The sequence below is a fragment of the Mustela lutreola genome, chromosome X (genome assembly GCF_030435805.1).
Source record: "Mustela lutreola isolate mMusLut2 chromosome X, mMusLut2.pri, whole genome shotgun sequence".
NCBI classification, from domain to species: Eukaryota; Metazoa; Chordata; class Mammalia; order Carnivora; family Mustelidae; genus Mustela; species Mustela lutreola.
The window spans coordinates 6,224,505-6,249,958 of NC_081308.1; the positions used below are offsets into that span (position 1 = coordinate 6,224,505).

General features: G+C 50.5%; 1 protein-coding gene across 2 annotated transcripts in view; it reads left to right on the forward strand.

Annotated features, from left to right (window-relative positions):
- Positions 1–25,454, forward strand: part of TBL1X (transducin beta like 1 X-linked) — a 188,817-nt gene that overhangs the window by 122,511 nt on the left and 40,852 nt on the right. For both annotated transcript variants that reach the window (XM_059158248.1, XM_059158246.1), the window contains exons 3-4: positions 8,752–8,840; positions 21,289–21,396. In XM_059158248.1, coding sequence (XP_059014231.1) covers positions 21,339–21,396 — 58 coding nt within the window. In that variant the 5' untranslated portion in view covers positions 8,752–8,840; positions 21,289–21,338. The remainder of the gene's footprint in view (positions 1–8,751; positions 8,841–21,288; positions 21,397–25,454) is intronic.

The window sequence follows — 25,454 nt, forward strand, 5'->3', positions numbered from 1 at the left end:
AAAAAGCATGCTCAGCCCTGCTCATGGCCCTGGTATTTGCCCTCCGTTGCCGTGTCCAGGTAGGTCTCCCAACCCGTAAGCTCAACTTCCGCAAAGGCAAGAGGAGTGAAGAGAGGAGCCTGATCGACACAAGTGGTAGAGAGCACCGAGAGCGTTTCATCTGAGTACTTCGGGGAGCTCGTGGGAGTTCCTCTACGTGTCAGAGCCCCATAATGGTCCCCAGTGTGTATTTATTAAAACGCCTGGCTCGTACGCTCTTTCCCCAGATACAAAACAGCACGTTCTGTGATTTTGAAAAGACGTGTTAGTGGCGTTCGTGAGGGAGGTGCTGGACAGCTCAGGCCCGTGTCGCGTGCCACACTGTGCCGGCTGCTCATGCGGCCGGGGCGCGGAGGCCGTTTCTCCGGAAGCAGGAGGTTCGCTGGGGTTCCACGCCAACACCTGCTGGACAGTGGCGAGCAGAGCTAGTTGGGCGTGAAGCAGCCGTGCCTTCTGGAAAGCCACTTCTGCCCCAGGCCTCCGAGTCTAACACCCCGGTCAAGGTGGTCTTTAGCTTGAACTTGTCTTCAAAAGCAGAGATGTGACCTCTCACCGTTACGTTCCTTAATCCATTACCGCGAGGCTTGTGTCCTGGGTGAGCCACGGCCAGTGTCTGTGTGCTCCCACTCAGACTTCTTTTTTAAAATTTTATTTACTTATTTGACAGAGAGAGGAAGAGAGGGAGCAGGCACATAAGCGGGGACAGAGAGAGAGGGGGAAGCAGGCTCCCCACGGAGCAAGGAGCCCAATGCGGGGCTCGATCCCAGGACCCCGGGATCACGACCTGAGCCGAAGGCAGAGGCTTAACCCGCTGAGCCACCCAGCCCCCCCCCCCCCCCCCCCAGAGTTCTTAAGGAGCCGGTGGTCGGGCTCTGTGCGGTCTGCAGCAGACCAGGGCCTCCGTGTCGCAGGAGCATCACCGGGGAGCCGCGCAGAAGGCAGATTGCTGTCGGTGTCCAGGAGTCAATCTTTGTCTCCTTTTCCTCTGTGTTTTCTTCGCCTCCAATGCGCCTTCCCCAGACTAATGAGGCAGGTGAGAAATGGAAGAAATCGCGAAGGAGAATGCTAAACGGAGCAGAGTACATACTGTCAGAGACCCTACGGGTCAGTGACATACGGCCAGTGGCGTGTGAGGGGTACGCACACGTACAGCCGCATTCAGAGACGGAGTACATGCTTGTCCGGAGCGGCTTGGTCATTGACTGCGGATTGATCTTGCCTTTTATACAGTCCCACGGTCCGCCTTTGAATCAGAGGGGTAGCCATTGGCTACTGGTCATTTGTTTCTATTTGTACCTTTCTGTGTGTTCTCCTTGTTCCTGCGCATGTTTGCGGGACTTAAACGCATCGTTCTTTCTGATTGTACTTTACTGTTAATTTATTACCTATACTTCTTTGTTTTAATTTCCAGTGCTTTTTTTTTTTTTTTTTTTTTTTTTTTTTTTGTAAGATTTTGTGTATTTACTGGAGAGAGCAGGCCACAAGCTGGGGGTGGGGAGGGGCAGAGAGAAAGGGAGAGAAGCAGACTGCCCGCTGAGCAGGGAGCCCAACCCAGGGCTCCATCCCAGGAGTCTGCGATCATGACCGGGGTTGAAATCAAGAGTTGGACGCTCCGCCGACTGAGCCACCCAGGAGCCCCAGGTTTTAGCGTTTCTCTCCTGTTTGCGGTCACGGTCTTTAACTTGTCAGAGTCTGTACTGGTCTCTCTTACCAGGTCCTGCGTAAGGACCTAACAAGGGTGTGCGTCTGTTCTTCCGTTCCTACTTCTTCGCACTACTGTTGTCACACCGTTTACTTTCATATGTTTAAGAAACCACAGTACAGTTACTAATTCTGCATGAAGCAGTTAATTACATATAAAGGAAATTTTAAAGTGAGAAGAAAATGTTTTCATGTTTATCCCGTGTTTACCCTTAATGCCGCTCATCATTCCTTTGCAGAAATCCAGCGGTCCACCGGAGCTCATTATTCTTCCCCTTAAAGAACTTCTTTCTTGTAGGACAGGTGTATTGGCATTGAATTCTCTCTGCATTTGTTTGTCTTAAAGAGTCTTTATTTTGTCTTCATTTCTGAAAGCTATTCTTTCTGAGAGTAGAATTTTAAATTGACACATTCTTTGAGTTCTCTGAAGATTTCATTCCATTGTCTTCTGGCTTACATTGTTTTTGACAAGAAGTTTGTGAGTTTTGTTAACTTCCCCTCTGGGTGTAATTTGTGTTTTTTTTCTCTGGCTGCTTTTAACAGTTTCTTTTTACTGCCGATTTTCAGGAAATTGATTGTGTCTTGTTCGCGTTTTCTCTGGTGTTTATCCTGCTTGGGGTTTTTGTTCAGCTTTATGGATCTGCTTTTGGATCTGTTTTACCTTTTTTAACTTAGAAGTTCCCAACCTTACTTGATCTTGGAAGCTTTGCTTTAAGTAATACACGTTATCATATCTGAAGACCGGTGTTTTATGAACAGACACTAACATGAACCCTTGCCCATGTTTGGGCACGATGAAAATCCGTGTTTACTAGTTCTGCATGCTTTGTAACTCCGTACTATGTACTTGGACCATAGAGAATGGGATGATACAGAAAGCTCTTGGACACATCCTTGGTCGTGTGCAGAATGTACAAACAGGGCTTGCAAAAGGGGTGTCAGCCGTAACTGTGTGTGACTGCCAGCCGTGCGGGCACACTTCACGAGTAGCCATTTTTCAAGCTTTCTCATGTCTGGACAGTAATGATCCATTGCCTAGTTCCTGTTCCCTAAAGGAAAATATGGCACACCCAGGATTACTGCCTGCGGCTACCAGTTGTAAAATGTTAGTTCCAAAAACATCAGTCTAAATGTTTTCTGTAGGCATTGGACAACATATATTGTCATTTGACCATGCAGACTTTTTTTAAAAGATTTTTAAAAATTCATTTGAGAGAGAGAGAGAGAGAAAGAACGGGAATCAGTGGGGGGAGGGGCACAGGAGGAGGGAAACGCAGACTCCCTGCTGAGCATGGAGCCTGCCGCGGGACTTGATCCGAGGACCCTGGGATCCTGACCTGAGCCAAAGGCAGATGCTTACCCGACTGAGCCACCCAGGCACCCTGACTCTGCAGACTGTGTTTAAAAGAAAAATGTTTTAAGATGTTCCTTGTTTTTAACTTATGTGCTTATGGCATATAAGCTTATTTTTGAAGAACATCAAAGGTTAGGGCCTTGGAATTTGTGTACCAAATTAGCATCTTTTACCACTAACAATACAAAAGCATTTTTCCTGGGTCATAGTAGAACTTCAAAGGGAAGGGGTCTCTTTGGTGTTAACATATAACTAGACAAAGGCATACATCTACTACAGTGGCAAGAATTAATCCACCTAAATTAAGGGTCTTCCAAAAGTAAGTTTGTTTTATTTTTAAAGCTGAGATAAGATATGAGGAAGTAATTCAGGCATTGTGACTTTTCACTTCGTGGTCCCCATTTTCCTAGTTCAGTGAGTAAAGAGAGAAATGAGGATGATGGCCTGATTAATTCCCAGTGGATAAAGGCTTATCTAGAACTGCCCTATTTCTTGATACTATTATAGTATTAAAAGTTACGTTTATTTTTATAAGTCATTACCATCTTGGCACTGGTGTTTATTTTAGTCAGGTACCGTCATCTTTAGATTTCAAGCTTCCAAAGTCTAAAGAAGTGTGTTTTCAGTTTTCTCTTGGAGAACACCGTCTTCCAATAGCACAACCTCAATTAATTGGAATGTCTTGGGAGTGATGTGTTCAGTCAATCAGAAAATTGTCTTTTGAATTTCAACACAGTGTTGGAAAGCCATTCCGAGAGGACTTGGGCAGTGTCCGGCAAACCACGGCGTAGTGACCGTGAGGCGTCCTCACCCATGGGACGCCAGGGTCCTTGGAGGACCCGCTAGAAGTGCAGCTCGATGAAGAAGGTGTCTCGCAGAATTCCTGCTGCCCGTGGCTCCCAGCGGTGAGCAGGCCCTGACACCAGAATTGCGACGTACTGTGTGTGATCGCCTGGCGTGACATGGTTGTTGGTAGGGCCTGGGGTGCAGCAGTGAGAATGTGGCATGAGGTCCGGGGAGGCAGGCTTCTTTCGTTATTTCAGAAAGGATGGCTTGCGTTTAAAGCATGTCGAACACGCTTGGGCAGACAATAGGTACAGTTTCGTGTTAACCACTATTGTTTTGCCTGTTCTTACTATTGTTGGCTTTTTATTTTATGATTTTATTTATTTATCTGACAGAGATCACAAGTAGGCAGAGAGGCAGGCAGAGAGAGAGGAGGAAGCAGGCTCCTCGCTGAGCAGAGAGCCCGATGTGGGGCTCGATCCCAGGACCCTGGGATCATGACCTGAGCTGAAGGCAGAGGCTTAACCCACTGAGCCACCCAGGCACCCCTATTGTTGCGTTTTAATAGCTTCACAAAACCCAGTGTTGCCAGTCCTCTGGGACTGTGGAACCGTTCTTCAGGTAGTGCCGACTGAACGCATGCCAACCACCTAGACAGCCTTGTTCTGAGGAACTCGCTTTGGCAGACTCTTGCTTACTTATCTTAAACCTCGGGCCGCTTGGCTTCCCAGCTCATCTGGTTCTTGGTGTTCCTGGCAGCAGCTGTGCCCGTCATCATCTCCAGTCTGTGGATATAGTGGAAGCGCTTGCTGGAGTGAGGGCTCTGCCCCCACGTATCTTTCCCAGCGGCCCTTCCCCGTGTATTGGATTCAGAGGGGAGGAATGCTGGCGCGACTCGGCAGGATGGTTCTGGCCGGGGCCTCTCTGCAAGGGCAGCCAGGAGCTCAGCCGGGGCTGCAGTCATCGGACGGTTCGACCGCGGCCGGCTGGCCTGCTGCATGGCTGGCCTCCTCACGTGGCTGGGGGGTGGCGCCGGCTGGCCGTAGGAGGCCCCCCCGTCCTGCGCCATGCTGGCTTCTCCATAGGCAGAGAAAAAAAGACTTCAGGGTGCATATTGGATTGTAGTCCTCCAAGAAATAGAATTAATATTTATATGCTATGCATTTATGACCAGGAAAAAGGTATGTTTGTCCCTTTGACCTAGAGATCCACATGGGTTATTTGTGTTGAAAAATTGGGCAGTGATGGAGGAAGCTTTATGGCAGTCGGCAGAAGCCCCCCCAGATGCTGTCGTCGGAATCTAAGATGTGCGTGACAGCGTTATTTCACCCTCTGATATTTCACAGCAAAAATCAGAAGTCATGAAGAGAAGACCTTAGTCTCAAACCCGTTCTAGTAAAGTGCCTCAGCCGTAGCAATATTGCCATTTTTGGGCGAATCAGTGACTGTCCTGTGAGGTGGAGGACATCCCGTGGCCTCCCTGGTCTCTCTCCACCCGTGGCCGTTGGCCCCCTTCTCCAGGTGTGACAGCCGACAGCGTCTCCGGAGCGCGCCTGCTGTATCCTGGGGTGGAGGCACCGGGGGCCCTGGTGGGCACGGCTGTGTTCGGATGTGGGTGCGCCGTGATAATCGCAGGCTTTTACGGGGTGTCATGTGCATGGAGCGCTATCCGATTTCAGTATCGCATTTGAGAAGGTCCCCTCGACGGCCATTGTCAAACTCAGGTGTCGCGGATGAATCTGAGTGGAAACGTGAGCAGCCGTGACCTCAGACTTGGTGCTAAACTGGGGAGGTGGGAAAGGGGGGCAAGGGCAAAGCAAAGCCGATCCAGTTTCTCTGGTTGCCTGCTGCGCTTGAGGAGCGCCTGCGGGGAAGGTCGTTTGCTTTGCTGCAAGCAGAGAGCACGTTCTTCATCTTGGTGCTTGCCGTGCACAGCGCTAGCCGGCCACCCTTAGCCATCCGCTGTTAGCTGGCCGCCGTTTGGCGGCGGGAGTGTGGAGGCCCCGAGCTTCCCTAGGGCTTGCGCGGCCCTCTGTGGCCGTCCGGTTTGCATCGGTCAGTCCTGGAGAGCTGGAGGCTTCCACAAAGGAGGAGCAAGGCAAACTGATAAGGCAGTTCCCCTCCAAGGGTGTATGCCCCACGGGATGGAAAACCCGGGCTCAAGCACATGCCTGTGCCCGAAATTTCATGGCAGCAGTAACCACGATAGCCGGAAAGTGAACTCCTGCCGGAATGCCCGGCATCTGATGGGCGGGTGGCAGAGCCAAGTGTAGTCCACCCCCGCGGTAGAGTAGTGGTTGGCCGCGACAAGGAGCGGAGTGCCGACACACGCCTCCTCACGGCTGACCCTCGGGAGCCTTTTGCTCAGAGAAAGGAGCCAGACACAGAAGGTATTGTGTGTTTCCACTGATGTGACACGTTGAGAATAGGCCGGTCCAAAGAGACAGAGTCGACTGGGCTGGGAGAGGGAATGAGCAGGGACTGCCTAATTGGGTACACGGTTTCCTTTTGGAGTGATAGAAATGTTTTGGGGCCTGAGGAGGGGATGTTTGCACAACACTGCAGTGTTCTAAGGGATCTGTGCCTCCCACGGCGGAAGGACTGCCTGGGTAGGTCTGCACCGTGCCTTGCCTGGAGCCGAGGAGCAACCATGCAGTCCCTTACATGTGTGTGACCGCCTTTGAGAATGTAGGATATATTGTGTTTGTTAAAGTAGTTGGCCCTTCACACCAACACTTTGCAGTACGTGAACCTTTTTGCCTGTACTGCGCCTTGGTGGTGGTTCTGTCTGGGCCCTGATCACGGGAGAATCAGTGACAATTTAGGTATTAGAAGAACATATTTATCATTTTTAATTTATTGTTTCTATCAGTAAACTAATTAATTTTGACATGTTGCATAAGCAGAAGAGCATTGCTAACCAGTCCTATTTTCCCGTTTTTGTGTGTTTATAACACGCAGATGATGTTAATTACACTTACGGAGTTTAACAACATATATAAAAGATAATCTTCCATTCCAAGACTCTCATTTGTGAGTTACCATCTGTTTTGGACCAAAGAATAAGAATTTGATTCTAAAGGTTTTGCTGAACAGCTTGTAATAAGAGCTGTTTATATATTAATTACTTATTGAATTATTATGGATTTTAGTGTTTTAATTTCCAAGCAATTTGGGGCTTATTGTGGTGACATCTGCTCATATTTTGATACTTTATGGTATTTAGTGATTTCATTATAAGGCTATCCACCCCCCACCCCCGTGGTAATTTACAACTCAATCCTGAAAACAGTAATTTGCTTTCTTCTTCAGGTCCTATAAGGAGTGTTGTCTTATTTTATCTCTACCACAGAAATTTTTTCATTACGAAATGTATTTTTATTTTATGAGCAAATTCAGTATTCCTTTATGCCTGCTTCACTCTGGTGAGTAATATCTACCGAAAGACTTGTAGGGAAGTTTTTTTTTGGGGGGGGGGGTTGTTTTAAAGATTTTATTTATTTATTTGAGGGAGAATGGGTGAGAGCATGAGAGAGAAGAGGGTCAGAGGGAGAAGCAGACTCCCCAAGGAGCTGGGAGCCCGATGCACGACTCAATCCTGGAAGTCTGGGATCATGACCTGAGCGGAAGGCAGTCGCTCAACTGACTGAGCCACCCAGGTGCCCTGTAGGGAAGTTTTGTTTGATTGAATCTTACTATTTTTCTTCAATGTTAGATTTTTACAAGTTGCCCTGTTTATTACTTTTATCTTACATATCCTTATGGTGTTTTTAGGAAAATGTACTATAATGAAACTTAAGGGCCTGTGAACCCATCTGTAAAATTTTTTTAGCTGCCTTTCTTTGCACAGCGTAGCTATAAAAATGACTCATTGGGAATAATTTACTTGAATTTCCTTAAAACATTTCATGATGTTCTGTGTTTAATAATAAGAAACACCTTTATTCATAAGCTTCACTGATGAATTTGAATTCTATTAACCCTTGTTCCTTTTTATCACTTAGATTGAACCAGAATTTAAGAGAAGATGGCAAACAGTTAATTTCCTTAGAGTTTGAGCCTATAGATAATTTAAATGTAGGAGGCTGGATTCATTCATAACCAAGGGAATTTTATGAGGAAGAAGGTAAACACTGTTAAGTCAATGCTGGTTTGATTGCTCAGAGTTCATATTGTCCGAAAGGTAGAAACATGTTTTCGATACAAAGGTTAACTTGGGAGCTTACAAACCTGGCTTGTTCAGAAGTGCAAATGGTGGAACGCTTGTGAAATTGCAATGTATGATAACAGTAATGGATAGGTTGAGCCAGAGTGAGTCAGTGCCTTTCTTTGGCTTTATTTTAGGGAATCCAAAAGGGGGAAAAAAAGATTCTAATGTTGTGTCTGTGTGTTTGTAAGGGCGTAGCTATACACATGGACTTGCATGCAAGGCTCTTGTAAACGTTCGTCTAAGTGATGTCTGTAAAGCTTCCTTAAAACACGTTTTCTTCTCTCCGAGGTGTGTATAGTCTAGTTTCTTGGTTGCGTAAGATACAGTCCCCAAGACAAGAGCATGTCAGGCAGGCATTGATTATCATTAAAGGACAGCAGCAGCAATATCTGAACTAAAATTAATTTTATTTGCTTTGAGACTCTTGGGATTTCTGCACGTGCGGTAATACGGACCGGCCGCTTCCGTTTCTCGTCTTTCGGTTTGCATATCCGTGTGCAAGTGTAAGACAGAGAATGTGACATAGAAGTTTGTGTTGAGATGGAAAAGGGAACCAGTGCCATGCTTGGAAAAAGGAAAAACCACAAATGGGAGAGGCCAAAGGTGAATCCTCCGCAAAGAATTTCAAGTTTTTTCTTCATTTCTCCTTGGTTCTCACCAGGCAGCTCCTGGCAGACACTTTGCAGTTTATACGAGCGGATGCTGGGGAGCTCACTGGTCCAGAAGTCTACACATGAAGTCACCATAAAGGTAAGCAACCCACTTGCTGTTGCATACTTGTCCTTGAGCTGAAATCCTTTGGAGAAGTGGAAGTGCATTTTGCCCAGACTGAACATCTTCTGTTTAAAGGGACTTTTTTCAAGTTGCAGGTCTTGCTGAAGCTGCAGGTAGTAGATAGAACACCCGGAAATCATTGTGGGCTTATATGTAGTTAACTCGATTACTTTTTTAAAGTAATCTCTTTTTGCAACATGGGGCTCGAACTTAACAGCCCTGATAGCAAGAGTTGCATGCTCTGTTGGCCAAGCCAGCCAGGTGCCCCCGGACTTCATGAGTTTCTTAACACAGTTTGTGTGTATCTGCAAACTGATTTGTAGTTAACCTTGAAACTTACTAGAACAACATGTAGATCAGTACTTACAGATCTAGGAGATGATAAGGTTTCCAGAAGAACAAATCAGACAGGTTCCAAGAGTTGAAGCCCATATGCCAAGCTGAAAGTGACGGCCAATTCTGTAACAGTTCCTGTCTTTTGGTAGATGGGATTATACGGTTTGATTTTATTGTTTACTTTTTGTATTTGCTGTACTGTTTACTGTTTGTATTTGCATCTTCTTTATCAATTTGACTGCCTTCTTTTCTTAAGTTTTTTTTTTTTTTAAAATTTTAATTCGGTTAATTAGCATATGAAGTATTACTGGTTTCAGAGGTGTAGGTTGGTGATTCATTAGTCTTACATAACACCCCTGCTCGTCACATCACATGCCCTCCTTAATGTCCAGTTACCCCGCCTCCACTCCAGCACCCTCAGTTTGTTTCCTATTTTTGTCTTTAATTTTTAAAAAAAAAAAAAAAAAAGCCCACAGAAACATTCATAATTTTAAAAACATAAAGCTGGAAATCTGGGGAAGAATTTTGCCTATTGCTTTAAAAAATTCCATCAGAACTAAAGTGATGGTCCTAAATCTAACTACAGCAAGAATCTTATTGAGGTATTTTTGTTTAGAACCAAGTATGTAAAGGGGAACCTGGATGGCTCAGTCAGTCAAGCATTGGACTCTTGCTTTTGGCTGAGGTCATGATCTCAGGGTTGTGAGATTGAGCCCTGCACTGGGTGTAGAGCCTAACTGAAGATTCTGTCTGCCCCCCTCCCAAGGCCCAAGTATGTAAAAATAACAAAGTAGATGTATAAGAATCTTGATATTTTACTTAATTTTTTGAAGAATAAGGGCATCTGGGTGGCTCAGTCAGTCGGGCGTCTGTACTGGGCTCAGGGCGTGATTTTGGGGTCCTGGGATTAAGCCTTGAGTTGGGCTCTGTACTTAGGGGGAAGTCTGCTGCTCCCCCTTCTTGTGCTCTTTCCCTGTGTCTCTCTCTCTGTCAAGTAAATAAGTGAAATCTTTAAAATAAATATTTGAAAAATGTAGTTTGCTAAAAAAGTAAAAAATAAAAAAAAATTGTAAAATATTAATTGTGTTGAATTTGTGACTACCTTTAATGATATATGTTCAGGATTCATCCTTCTGGCACCGTGAATCTTTTTCATGGCCTAATAATATTTCATTGTGTGGTTCCACCACGTTTTGTCGGTCTCTGCATTAGCCAATGGGCATTTGAGTTGTAGTTCCTTGCAGTTATTAGGAATCATCATTATTTGTATTCCTGCTGTACTGAACATCTGTGCAAGTTTTTGTGCAGACACGGGTCTCCGTTTCTCTTGGGTGCATGTCACAGAGTAGAATTAATAGGTTGTATGGTGACCGCGTTTAACATTTCGATGAACTGCCAGACTTCCATCAGTCGGTGGTTTTGGAACTGTTGTCGAACCGTCTTCCGAACGTCAGGGGAGATGGCAGAGGTCTGTGGTTACTGGTGTTTTGACTGGGAGCAAACTGCATGCTTAGGGAACGCACTTGGGGTTCCATTGAATGGAGTGTACGTTGAATTCCTCCCGTGCGTGAGGCACTGGTGTTGAGTGTGTGTGAGTCATCCCTAAAAGGATGACTTTGGATTTTTGGGTTTTTGGGAACCAGAGCAGACCATGGCGGTGGTGGTCCCGGCTCTCACTGCTAACGCGGCTGGTTTGTTCCTGAGGAGCATCTGTTTTGGGGGGCATCCCCCGCGGGTCTGCAGGCGGCCACTTTCAAGCCCGGAATGGACAAAGCAGGCACTTGTCTTCCAGTGTAGACAACAGTGTGGGCAGGAACCTTTTTGGTAGAGCTGAAAAGCCAGATCAAGGGTGGCCTTTTCTGCCAAGGGCCAGAGGGGAAGTCGTTGAGGCCTCGTGGGCCAGCCGGGCGCTGCTCAGGGCTGCTGGGCTCCGCAGCTCTGGTGTAGGAACAGCCGTTGAGCGCCTGTGAATGCATAGCCTGGGTGAGTGTCAGTACCGCCTCGTGATGTACAGACGCTGGAATTTCAACGTCAGCTCAATTCCATGAGTCACAACACAGAGCTCTTTTCATTTTTTTGTTCAACCGTTTAGAAATGTAACAACTAGTCCTAGCTCACGGGCCTGACAAGGGGGAGCAACAAGTGGGATTCAGCCCCAGGCCCCAGTCTGCTGACTCCTACCTCCAGGAGCACAGCCGGTTTGTGTCTGCCTCTTCTAATGTCTGCTTTGGGGCTTGGAGGGCATCTGGAGGTACAGCCCTGGGAGGCCCATGCTGCGGTGAAGATGGAATCCGTCCCGCGGTCATAGCAAAGGTCCTGCGGATCTTCAGGGACCTGCAACGTCTAGGCATTTGGGGGCTGCTGGGCTCTGTCATGAGGTGTGTCCTGGACCCACGTATCGGCCCTGAGAGTTCTCAGAGCACGGCCTCACCCCTGCTCAGGGGACATTCGGCCCTGTCTGAAGATGGTTTTCAAGGGACGGTGCTGCTGACTGTGGCGGGCAGAGGCCAGGGATGCTGCTTAGCCCCCTACAGCGCATAAGATGCCCCACCACTGGGATTCAGATGTCCCCAGTGTCAGCAGTGCCAAGACTGGCAAAGCCTACTCCCTGCTGCTCTCAGGATTGTACTCGGTATATTTAATCTGACCAGTCTGGGGACACCTAGGTGGCTCATTCGGTGACGCGCCTGCCTTCGGTTTGGGTCATGATCCCAGGGTCCTGGGATCCAGTCCCACATCAGGCTCTCTGCTCAGTGGGGAGCCTGCTTCTCCCTCTTCCTCTGCTGGTGCTTGCTCTCTCGCTCTGTCAGATCAATGAAATCTTTTAAAAAACCCGACTTCCTACATTTGCTGACATAAACAGGACGATCATTGGACTCTCATCTAATACTTAAATTCATAATATTTAAGCTTTTTTTTTTTTAAGATTTTATTTGAGAGAGAGTGAGCAAGAGAGCGAACACACATGAACAGGGCAGAGGGAGAAGCAGACTCCTGGCTGAGCAAGAAGCCTGATGCAGGACTCGATCCCAGGACCCTGAGATGGTGACCTGAGCCGAAGGCAGGTGTTTAACTGAAACAGCCACCTGGCACCCATTTAAGTGTTTTTTTAAAAACATATTTTCATTATTCTTATAAGTAGAAGCACCAAAAAATGTTCTGTGAAGACTCAAAGAGTCCATGGCAGACTTTGTGAGGCATCACTTGCTTTTCTATCTTCTAGAGAAAGCCATAGGGTTTATTTTTTGAAACTCTAGAGGCCGCGATCTGTGAGCACATGACATGACCTCACTCACGACTCCTGACGCAGGCGAGCGAACCGTCGAGGCCAGAGTCCTGCATATGTGGATGAGAATCACAGTGTCTCAGAGGCTCCATAGCCGGGCTGCCTGTCTTCCTAAAATTCATGGGAGGGCCTCTTGCACGTTGTAGAGAAGCCGCTTCCGATTTTTCAGTCTGAAGATAGTTCATTCTGTATGCTGATTTACACCCTCATCGGGAGTATTGGCTTAAAGCAACATCATGGGAAAAGCAGGACTCTTACGTGGAGGCTGTCTCTGGCGGCATCTCCACAGCAGCTTGCCGTGAAGTCCCGGGTGCCTGAGTTTGCGTCACCGTGTGTACAGAGGAGAGGACGAGGGAAGAACAGCCGAGCTGCCCGTCATGTGTCCGTCGTCTGGCTCCTGGGACGCAGGCTGAGAGGTGGTGGTTTGCTGTTACTAGGTTGAGCACTTCTAGGAAGGCTTCCTTCTGGGTCTTCCCCTGGACAGGCAGAGACATGTCAGTAAATAGGGTGGCGAGTTTGCAGAGTTGGAGAGTGCACTCTGCGGCCACTTGGGAGGCATGCAGATGGCTCTGGAAGTAACCCCAGGGACTGGACGCTTTTCCTGCCCCGTCAGCATCCGCTGTTGATGTGTGCACGGGCTTTGCACGCAGGCCCCAGCCAGCCACGGATTAACCCAGAAGGGCGGCCAAGCGCAGAAAGGACCTTTTCTGAATGCCTCCCCCTCGGGGGTGTTTTTTCTTCCTTGAAGAGCGGCATTATTTTCCTAACACAGGAGCCCCTCCTCTGCCCTCCCAGCCCTGTAGCCTCGTTTCCTACTTAGAAGCGCTGAGTTGTTGTCATGCAGATTATTTCTGGAGACACTGCCAGGTTTTAATTACATTTTAATGAATGTGAAAACAGTTCCCGCTCATAGGAGAAGATTTGGAAAACAGAAAATCACACACAGAGAAAATTCCACCCCCAGAAGGAGATGCTAGACTTTTTGGGAGGGTTATCTTCCATCTCTGTGTGTGTGCGCACACACGCGTGCATGCGAAACAAAATTTGGCATCATGCACGTTCCGTCTTGAAACCTACTTTTCTCCTACATAACGTCGTATCGCGGACCTTTCCCCTGGTCATGAAATATTCTTTTAAGGACTTCACCTTACTCTCTTGGCTGATTTCCATATTGTAAGTGGCAGTACTGTTGCTAGGACTCCAGTAATAAAGTTAATAGTTAGACACTTAGTAATAAAACGATAGTTTGATTATATTTATAATTTTGGGCTATCTAACTGCAAGTAAATAAAGAACTGTAAGCTTAGTGGGAAATGTTACCTTTGTGGGGCATCTTTTCTTACTGTAAAATAAAAGATGTCTACTCACTGCTAAATGAAGAGAAATCCGAGAAAGTAAGCAAGCAGCATGTATATTTCCCCCGCTGTATTCCATGTGTGTATTTTCCTGTAACTGGGGTCAAACTGTAAATGCCACAATTTGTGGAATCGTCTTGTCATAGAAGAGCAAAGTGTTTGAATAGCTACATGTTGTCTTAATGACAGTTATGTAGCAGAAAGAGATGATGCAAAGCAGTAAAGCAAACCTCTTTCTCCTCCAGTGTAAGCTGGTCTCCAAGCAGATTTTAGGAAAGGATGCTGTATAAATGTTGTTACCTGCATTAAAAATATCTTCAACTGACTGCTTATTGTGTAATGAAAATAACCCTAGCTCCCACCGAAAGAGAGAAACACATTGTGAGGGAAGCGCATAGGGGAGGGTGGGACCCGCGACACTCCGTCAGAATGTCCACGGAGAAACGCAGAAAGTGCCTTTTGTAGGATGAGGTCATTTCAAGCAGATTTTCCAGCTGCTCTGGCTCTCGGTTCTCAGGCTTGCGTGGAGACAGGTCCCAGAGAGCGGAGCCTTTTCCAGAAGATTACTTGAAGCCATGGAGTCTTCAGCATCCACGCCAGCAGGCCGGAGGGACAAGAGAGGAGACAAACTTTCTTCCGTGTCTGGAGGGAAGGGCGGTTTTAAAAGAGTTCAGGGGAGGATTTCACAATGGGGCCGACTGTCAGAAGAGAAGCCTTCCCCTCTGGGGATACCGGATTACACTCTTCCCTCCCTCAGTCCACGTGCACTTGGGCTCACTGCTCTGAGAGCCCCCTCCTGCTGGCAAGGCGCTGGCCCTTCCTGCCGTCCAGTTCAGCGCCAACTCCCAAGTAGGTCTCCTGGGGTTATGATGTTGAAGATAATTCCATGGCCCCGCAGACCATGTTGTTTTGGGGTGATCGCCTCCCTTCCTAGACAATGCTAGCCTTGAAAACCGTTGATGTACGTGCTAACTAAAATGGAACTCCTCAGTGACATTTCTCTTGCACCTGAACTTTGCACTACTTTGCAAAGGATGATTAACAGCCGTTTCTGCCGCCTTGAGATGCAGTCACAAACAGCAACACTATAAGTAACTCCCCATCCATTTCTCCGTGGCTTCAGCCCCAGGTGACCGAGTGTGGCAGCACACTTGTATTCGCTGGGGCTGCTGTGCACACGTCCTCGCCCTCGGCCCCGGCGCGCTGCCCTCTGGTCTTCAGACAGTTCCAGGAGGGGACAGCCTGGCTTTCCCTCGCGGGCCGAGGCGCTTCTCCCCTTCCTGTGCACTGAAGACCTTGGATCAGCCGGATGGGAGGGGTCTCAGATCACCACTGGGCCAGGCAAGGAAATGCACTCATTAAGATAGCAAACCCGTTTGGTGTTTATTTTTGTTTTTGTCTTTTTGTTGTTTCCCTTCTGTTTGAGGCCAAGGAGGGTGTTCCCAATGCCACCAGAGCTCTCTTTTATCCTGGAACTGGAGAGGCAGGAAAGCACCTGTTGGATTTCTCAGCGTTCTTCCTGTCCTGAGTCCAGGGGAGCGTGTGGTACATCATGCAAGGTCCAGAATGTTCTTCCATGGCAGCCTTCCCCCTCCCGCCGCACACAGACCGCTGGAGTGTTCCCTTATTTGTGTAGAGGAAGAGAGGTGTGTGTGTGTGTGTGCGTGTGTGAGTAGTGTGTGCACTTGAATGTGTTTAATTCCTAGAATTGCCAAAACACTGTGCCTTGAATACGGGAGTTGGGCAGAAACTTCTGTCATCTCCTCAGACCTCATTCTCCTTCAGCACAGAGAAGGCCGAACCCGTGTGCCTGTTATTTGCGGTAGGTCTTCCGTACATGCGCGCTAGGATCCGATGAGGCTTACGTGACGGAGGGAGCTGCTGCTTTTCAGCGGGAAAGCTTCTCCTCCTCTTCACACGGCTCTTTCCGGAGAGGAGTTGGTTGGAAATGACTCGCGGCGCTGACGACTTCCATCGCATACCTGCCGGCGTGAGGGCTGCGATGGGCTTGACGACCTTCCAGCGCCGCTGAACAGCCATAGCTCGGCCTCCTCGGGCTCCGTGTGTCTTACCTGTGTTCTCATCTCGAATACCTGAGTCTTTGGTCGGGGGAAAGCAGGGCGAGGTGGTCAGGGGGCTTGCTCATTGGTGGGGTGGTGGTTTTGGCTGAGGTGTGGAGTTGTGAGAAGGGCCTTGGAGACGGGGACGAGCAAAGCAGGGGCCGCGGTGACCAGCCCGACGAGTGTGAGGGCCAGGGCCTCCTCGGAGAGGGGCGGTGCTGAGCGGTTCTGCGGCTCAGGGATGCTTCCTTCTGTAAAGGGGACATGATGGGGTCGTGAGGACCCAATGTCCTGTGGCCCTGTTATACTGCTGCTTCCCCTTCAGATCGAACTGTTGGTTGTTTCAGATTGTTCCATTTTCGTGACATGAAGCATATAAATTAAAAATCACACGTTCAAGTTCCCTGGAGGAATCCCAGTTCATATAGACGAAAAGTAGAAGAGTGGGTGCTGGGGGGCGGTGAGTGAGGGGGCAGCAGGGAGTTAGTGTTCAGTGGGGTTTCAGTGTGGGAAGGTGAGAAGGTTCTGGAGATGAACGGTGGGGCTAGTTTCACAACGCTGCGGGCGTCCATCGTGAGTGATCCACCAGAGGTGGCGGTAGTCAATGAGGCGTTCCGTTCCCACTCCCCCCGGAAAGGGACGGAGTGTTAGTTTGACTTGCTTATCTGCTGTGCAGAACGCTGTCCTGCTCCTGAGGAGAGCGCGGACCAACGGAGGGCCGTCCGCACTCAGGGACGCACAGGATTGCCCAACTTTTCTCATCCGGCAAGAAGCGCGATTTCATCTTCAAGCCAGGGCAGGCGTGGGGGCCCGAGACGCGGGCACACTGCCATCAGGGCTCCTCCTGTCCACGTGCTGCCTCCGCCCGTTCCTGTGACGAGGGTGACGGGGGCGCCTTCTTCGGTCTGTGCTCGGGGACAGCCTCAGAAGGCAGCAGATGACCGGGGAGGCGGAGTGTCCTCGACGAGGCTCACACCACACGCTCCATATGGGCTCCCACGCCCCCCACCCCCTACTGTGTGCCTCTGCTGTGGTCGAGCCTCTTCGTGCAGCGAGCAGCAGCGTGTGTCCTCACGTGTCGCTGCCCGCGGAGCCCTGGGCAGAAAGCCGCGCCGCGCCCCGTGGGATTCTCGTCTGGGCCTGCAGCAGGAAAGGGAGCGTCACTTCCACGCTCGCAAGTAGACTTTGGTGAGGTCGGTCTGAAGTGAAGCCATGTCACTCGTTGGCGTCAAAAACGCAGAGCGCACGTGCCAGCACCACCGCCACCTCCGAGCAGCTGCTGACACGCAGCGCAGCCGAACGCCCTGGTGACTACTGCTGTCCCTGCAGGGCGGCATGGACAGCCCCGTGGCGGCAGGGCGCTGGGGACCCGGTCGGCAAAGCGGCTGCCTTCTGCTCAGGTCATGCTCCTGGGGCCCTGGGATCGAGCCCCGCATCGGGCCCCCTGCTCGGTGAGGGGCCTGCTTCTCCCCTGCCCCCCACCCCTGCTCATGCTCTTTCTCTCTCAGATAAATACGTACAGTCTTAAACCAGCCAACCCAAGGAGTTAAAGTGGACGAATTAGTGCTGTAAGATTGACAGTCCGTTCAAAGACTGTTCTCATGTCTGTATTGAAACAGCCTGAAAATCTGTATGTATGTTGTACTTCCCTAGTGTTCAGTTTTTGTTTTTGTTTTTGCAGCTAAGTTTTATTATTTTTTTACTTACTTATTTTTTAAAGATTTTATTTATTTGAGACAGCAAGAGAGAGCACAAGCAGGAGCAGAGGGAGAGAAGTGGACTTACTCCCCGCTGAGCAGGGAGCCCGATGCGGGCTCCATCCAAAGATCCTGGGATCATGACCTGCGGGAGGCAGGTGCTTTAACCAACTGAGCCACCCAGGCGTCACTTTATTATTTTTCTAAAAGATTTATTTATATTTTTAGAGGGAGCACTTGCGCATGTGTGCGTGAGGAGGGACCAGGGAGAGAAAGGGAGAGGCTGAAACAGACTCTCTGAGGAGCACGAGCCGCACGTGGGGCTCGATCTCACGACCCTGAGGTCAAGACTGGAGCGAAATCAAGAGTCGGACGCTCCACAGACTGAGCCGGCCAAACTCCCCTGGAATTAGGTTGTAAAAGAAGAGGCCGCGTAAAGACTGGTGAAGACGTTACTCAGCTGTGGGGGAGGTGCGATCCACTTACCGCGTCTTCAGAAATTGAACCGCACAGCTGAGGGACAAGAGTCGGGACAGCAGGACAAGGCTTGTTGTCCGGACGACACTTCACATGGCTCTCTTGCAGGCTGGGGCTGGTTTCTGTGTTCTTCTCTCTGATGCTTACACATCAAAAAGCCTTTAAAAAGGTAACACTGTGGGGTGCCTCGGTGGCTCAGTGGGTTGGAGCCTCTGCCTTTGGCTTGGATCATGATCCCAGGGTCCTGGGATCGAGCCCCGTATCAGGCTCTCTGCTCGGCGGGGAGCCTGCTTCCTCCTCTCTCTGCCTGCCTCTCTGCCTACTTGTGATCTCTGTCAAATAAATTTAAAAAAAAAAAAAAAAAAGGTAACACTGCGCTGGCAAAAGCTTATGCTGACTTATAAATTTAGAGAGAAATTCAGTCCACGATCAGAAAGCGGGAGAGCCAGATCTGATGTAGTAGTTTTCCTGCTTGGGATAAAAGAGGGTGTGTAAGGAAAGGAGGAGCATCAGCCTAACCAAACTGGCCCACAGCCCCTGCCTGGTGTCTCGAGGATGTGGTCATCTCCTGCTCCAGAGTCCTTCGTGAACATGCGTGCACACACCTGTTCGTGACACATTCTTGTGGGTGGCGAGTAAGAACCAGGCTCTTGGGGTGCTGGGACGGTGTCTTCTCAGAAAACAAAACAGAGGGCCCCAGGGTTCAGGAACTACCTTCGGCTCAGGTCATGATCCTGGGATCGAGTCCCACTTTGGGCTCCTAGCTCCGCGGGCAGTCTGCTGCTCTCTCTGCCCTTTTCCCCTCTCATGCTCTTGCTCTCTCTCTGTCCCAAATTAATGAATAAAATCTTTTAAAACAAACAAAAGAAACCAAAATCAAAAGAAAAAAAAATGTGGAGGCTGAGAGAAGAAATCCGGACTTTATTTTCTAATGAAACTCCTGACAGCTTTGTGGAAAGAAGTTTCCATAGGCTCTGTGAAAAAGCCCACCTCCCGTGGTGCGTTTTCAGCGACGGCTTGCGTGGCTGTGTCATTAAGCATCACCTGCCAGACGACCCCACCTTAACCCACATCTCTGTAAATGCGGTTCCTGTCAGAGACAGAAGGCTGATTTTTCTCTTCTCTAGAGAAAAACCAGCAGCAGTTTTACAATTCGGAACACTTGGCGACATCTGGAGACGTTTTTGATCGTCACAACTCCAGGGGGTGCGCGAGGTGGTGCTGGCCTCTGCTGAGGGGAGGCCAGGGAGACTGTGGCAGGGAGGCTGCCCAGCGTCCTCCAGGGCCCGGGCAGCCCCAGAACAGAGGGTCATCTGGCCCCCAGGGTCAGAAGTGCCGACACGAAGAGACTGTTAGATTTTCCTTCTCCCCAAGCACCCCACATGAGCGAATACGGAGAGCAGAGCGAGGGGTGGTGTCTGAGGCATTTCAGGCTGCTGTGACAGCACAGCACGGACCGGGCATATTCACCAATAGACGTGTCCTTCTTGCAACTCTGGAGGCTGCAAGTCTGAGATCAAGGCGCTGGCCAGTGTGGTGTCTGGTGAGGATCTGCTTCCCATTTCCTAGATGGGCGTCTGCACATTGTACCCTCACTCGGCCGAGACCAAGGGCTCTACACAGTGCTTGTAGGACTGACGTGCAGAGAGCTCCCTGCAGCCCCAGACCTGTGGGCAGTTCACACGATGACAGCCTTCATCTTCGAAGCCCGCAGCAGAGTGTCTCTCTCCAGGACACTAAGAAAGAGTCTTACATGCTATAACAAGAGTTAGGAGAATGACATGTGGTCACCTTTGCCGTAGGACATAACCTAAGGAGTAGAGTGACATCCCTGTCCTTTGATGTGTTCCGCGGGGGTAGAAGTGAGTCCCAGGTATGGCCCACACGTGGAAAGGGGCTCTTAGCAGGGTGGGGCTCCTGCGTGTGTCCCTTACAGCAGCCTTTAGGGTGCATCCTTGAAGGTCTTCCTTGCCCTTTCATCTTTATTCTCAATAAGCACAAAGTTAGTTCTCATTTAATGTTAAACGTTTTGGCACCAGTAAAATGTGTGATGTGGAAATGCATGAAATTTCATACACTGCAAGTGTACGGTGTGGCCCGTGAAGACCGTTCCCCAACAGCCAGGGACGTTCGGGCTTGGTGACCTCCCTGAAAGGGGTCCTGGCCTTTCTTGGCTTTGGCTCGTCTTGGTGTGAGTGATCTGAGAAGAGCTCTGCCGCGTGGTCGGCGTCTCTCCTCTCCGGGCTCGCTTGCTCACACGCTACCGGGATCGTTGGGGAGAAAACCAGCTTCTCTCTTCGGTTGCTCCTTGTCCGTGCTCCATCTCTCTGAGACCTGGCTTCTTTATGGAAATGATGTCAAGGTGACGTGTACTCTTCTCCCTCGTGGGTTTTCCTCCTCAGTGCTGCCTGCAGCCTATAGGTACAGTGACCATCAGGTGTATCGTTGAAACTTCATGAGTGAGAGGTAGGAAAATTCATCATCTTCCCAAACAGCACGTGCGGTCTGGTCCATGTAATCACCTGCCCTAGCGGTGTCGACGTGACCTCTGGTCTACTCCTGAATCTTCTCCTTCTGGGCAAGTGCTTCGTGTCGTACCCTCCCGAGCCCGTCAGTGCACCTCGGGGTTCGTTCGTGCTCGTTACCAAGTATGTGGTCATCCAGTGCCTCTGTGATTTTTGTTGAATAGAAGGTTGGGTTTTCGTTTTCTGTTCCTGAATTTGTCATTTGTGTGGCTTATCCTGGACCCTGTCTCAGTCTTGGAAAATACACCAGTGCCTTTTCCTCTTTTTATTGATTTATTTTTATTTATTTATTTATTTATTTTTAAAAAGATTTTATTTATTTATTTGACAGAGAGAGATCACAAGCAGGCAGAGAGTCAGGCAGAGAGGGAAGGGGAAGCAGGCTCCCTGCTGAGCAGAGAGCCCGACGCGGGCTCGATCCCAGGATCCCGAGATCATGACCCGAGCCAAAGGCAGCGGCTTAACCCACTCAGCCACCCAGGCGCCCCACCTCTTTTTATTTTTTTGAAATTTTCTCCTGGATCTATTTTTATATACATGAAAAAATGCATATATATGTACGTATTAACAAAATTATGATTACTTTCATGGTTACGATTTTTTTCAGTCGTTCTCAGAAAAAAAAAAAAATGCAGAATACAGGCAGTGTTTCAAAACTGTCTTCCCACTTTTTCTTGTCGTCTCACAGAGGGTGGCTCCCACATCCGACATTCCTCATCGCCGCGAGGTGAGGCTAAGATGAGCATAACCAGTGACGAGGTGAACTTCCTGGTGTATCGCTATCTCCAGGAGTCAGGTAAGAGGCTTGGGTTTCGGTTAGTAGCAAACGCACCTGTGGTGCGTGCGGAAGCAGCCGCCATGGATCGAAAAGCCAGGCTAGAGAAGAAGAGCACACGGCATTCTCACTAAGAAAGCTGGAGGGGAGAAGGTTCTGGGGCTGCCCTGCTCCTGGGGTGGGACGGGGCGTGTGTTCTTTCTTCCCTTGATCTCTCTCTGCCCAGATGAGGTCAGATGGCAGTTAAGGTCAAGAGCAGTTGGGAAAAACATGGAAAGGGCGTTAACGGAGGGGCTGGTGTGTCTTCGTGGTGTCGTGTTTATGCGAGCCTCTCGGACTGAAGATCACGGATTTTTTGAGCTCCTAAACCACACCCCACCATGGGCCCATGGCCATTTCCTGAAATATAGCAGTAGTTCTGGTCTCCTCCAACACTTCTGATTATGACCAAGATGTCACTTTATAGTAAGCAAGGTACAGGCCAGACCTGTGCTCTCCGCCAACGTTATGGACCTTGTGAGTAGCCACTGGCACCCTCAGGGGCCGGGGGAGGGGGCTGACAAGAGCCTGGGGTGCAGGGTCTGGCCGGGCTTTGTCACAGGACAGCAGCAGCCCTCTGAGGAGTCCTTGGACGCCTGTGAGCCCGGATTTGTGCGTTAGACCGTGTCACAGCTGCCCCCCACGGCGTGGCCTCCACAAAGTTGAATGGACTGCGTGTGGGTGCTTTCTTAAATTCGCAAGACTCTGAGTTCTTTTCGAATGAACGTTGTTAGATTTTTAATTAATTTCTAAAGTGAATATTGTCTTTAAACTTGGAAAGCTTTAAAATTTTTCTTCTGAGACGCACAAAATGACATTGATGAGAAACATGGTTGTCACCACCTTCCCGCACACACTGAGAACTACCCCACTTCCAGGGCCCGCGGGACGCCCATGTTCGACTCTGCGGTGCCGTCGCCTCTTTCCAGTGCTGACCGCCTGCCCGGGTTTGGCGCTTGTTGTCCCCACATACTTATGCGCACACGGTGTCTTCCTGAGCCGGGCAGGCCCTGGCATGTTAGTTCCCCGCGGCACTGTAACAAAGTAGGCAGACCGGGCAGCCCAGATGGAGATGGCTTGTCCCACCGTGCGGGAGGACGGATGCCCAGATTCCGGGTGTGGGCCGTGTGAGTGGCTTCTGAGGCCAAGAAGGGGTCTGTCCCATGCCTGTCTCCCGGCTTCGGGTATGTCGCCCATCGTCTCTGCTGTTCTTGGCGGCGGCATCACGCCTGTGTCAGTCCTCATTGCACGCGGCCTCCTTCCCGGGTGCGTCTGCTTCTCCCTCTGTCCCAGCGTGTCCCGTTTCTCCTCCTGGATTAAGCCTCACCAGACTCTGGTATAACCTGGTCTTAACGCATTAGATCTGCACTGAGACCTCGTTTCCAAATGAAGCCACTTTCTGAGCTGTGCCGGGGGCCTAGGACTTAGGGATTTGGTGCAGGACACAGATCAACCCACAGCCAGTGGCCTTGTGCGTTATTTAAACTTCCTATGCTTGGTATCCTATTGTTTATGTTCTGCAACTTGATTTTTCAAGAAGGGAACCAGTTCCTGGGCCTTTCTACCTTCCAGAGGCACACGGACAAGACTGAGGGGAAACCAGCTTGTGAGTCCCTGAGTCTGGGCTCTTCCAGAGTCAGCCTGGAAGGCTGAGCAGGGCAGGTGTTCCGTCCAGACCTCGCAGCTCAGACTCAGACCCTTGAACAAGTTCTGGACCCCACTGGAGCCTCTCCTTCCCTGCAAATGAAAAAATACAGTGGTTATCCTGGGCAAAAATCATGAGCACTGGACATGTGGTGTGTTACAGACAAACACATCTCCCTGTCGGATCCTGGTTCTCTGTCCCTGGGGACCCCAGGCAGCATTTTTCATAGGAAGTGTGCATTCTTCCTCCGTATATATTAGGTCACTCGGATCAGCTGTTGCCCGACATAATATGAGAGAAATTGATAAAATGTATATGACCCCAGCCCTGTGGATCTGGGGAGTCACGGGCACCTGTCACTCACCCTGAGGAGTCAGGGGAACTGCCCGCCGTCCTGTGGACTTTGAGCATTGAATTCGAGAGCCCTTTCTGTGTACACCCTTCAGTACGGAGATAGGATGGAGGCAAAAACATGGTCAGAATGCGGTCGGAACTCACAAGCTGAACATCAGGATAAATAAGTGATGTGAAAACTGTGTGCCTGGCCTGGGGGGAGGGTGTGGGGCGGGGGGCGGTCCCTGGGGCTTGAGGCCCAGGGCAAGGGCACTGCTGTCCTCTTTGAATAAATACGGAGACCATCCCTCCCCCAGAAAGGCCACGCTTCCTTTTGTCCTGTTTGTTTATGCTTGGCTCCTCTGTCACCAGGCCGCTGAGGAGGGGAGTCTGGGGACAGGAGGATAGGATTTCACCAGTGTGGGTTTTCTGTGTGTGAACTCCGGTCCCGTCGGTCCAAGTCCTTTCATACACGTGTGGCGTGCATCTTCCCGAAAACCAGGCCTCCCCTTTCCTCTGAGGAGCGCGTGAGTCCTAGAGTGGACTGGAGGCCCCCACGAGGACGTGTTCCAGAGCAGGCGGAGAAATACCAAGAGGTCTTTTTGGGGTCATTGTCTGTGTTTTTCTCAAACCTTTAGTTTGGCACATCTCTCTTGAGCGCCCGCCCAGTGCCAAGAGCATCTTCTCAGCCTGTCAGTGTCTCCTTTCTAGCTCCGGGGGTTAGGGGGCTGTGGGGAAGACACACATTCCTCCAGCGGGCCTCCCCTTCAGGCATCTCTGCTCTCCCCCGCATACGTACAGCCGCTCATCGGAAATAAGCCCAGTGTTCCCGTAGGTGACTCATTCTTCAGCGCCTCCCCATCTGGGTTTCTCTGCCAGAAGGCAGCAGGAGGTTCTCTGTTGGCAAGGCCTGTGCAGCAGGCCCCATCCGTATGCCCTGTGTGGTGCGGAGGAGGGAAGCAGGGACGGATGGAGGGGCGGTGGGCTGGGGATGGCCTCAGCTCCTTCTCTGGTCCATGTGCTCTTTGCTTTGGCGGTCGGGGACAGCCCCAGAAAGTTCCCGCCCACCTGCTCGTGGGCAGTGAGGAGCAAGTTCCCTAGAACCCCGGGTGTTCCTGGTCTGGCCACCTGAGCTAGAGGCAAGAGCCTGCCTTCTCCGTGCTGGGCCGCAGATGCCATCCCTGGCCGTCCTGTCTCCAGCCCCTTCCATCGTCGTCCCGTTCCCATATCCGCTGGCGGTGCGGATGCAGATGCCGGGAGTCCCCACAGGAACCTTTCTCTCCTCGAGAGTGGGAAGCCGTGTGTCGAAGAGGACACCTTCCCGGGTGGGAGAATCCAGGTCACCCATCTACAGACTGGGGAAACGAGCCTCAAAAGCGGGTTTGCTCCCTTACTCTGCCCCCGAGTGGCAGCTTCGATGTCACTGTAGGTTCTTCTCTGGCCCTCCCTCCTCTGGAAGCGCGGCCGGAGATAGTCCACCCAGACGTGAGCCCCGCAGCCTGCAAGGCAGGCGTTTCTGTTGGGACCGCCGTTAGTTGTGTGGGGCCGGCCGGGGCCTTGCCCTACACGCGCTCGCCGACTGCCATGGACTGTGAGCCCGCGCGGTCCTGGCGTCACGGCGTTCTGGAAGAAGACACTGCCGGTTGGTGAGCGAGGCTTGGCAGTGAGGCGGAAGGAGTGTGGAAGTGCCGGCTCCGGCACCAGAGCGGCCGAGCCGGCCTGCTTCGGAGCTGTGGCAGTCCAGCCTCGAGGGCTAAGGCTTGGCTGGCTTCTTCCTTATGGGGCGCACCCCTTCCCCCTCCGGCCCACCGCGCCATCGCAGGGAGCAAGGCGGAGGACCGGGCTGCAGCCTGCACGGGCTGGTGTGAGCAGCTCCTGCAAAGACTGGGGGAGTGGCCGGTTGCTTGTCCTGCTTTTCTCTGAACGTAGCGGGGGGCGGACACCCCCTCCAGCTCCGCGTGAAGAAGGGAGAGCATCCGTGAGTCTCTGTGAGTCCGAGTGTTTCCTCCGGGCCTTCGTCCCCAGAGCCAGACTGCAAGGGAGAGTTCTCCCAGACCCAGCT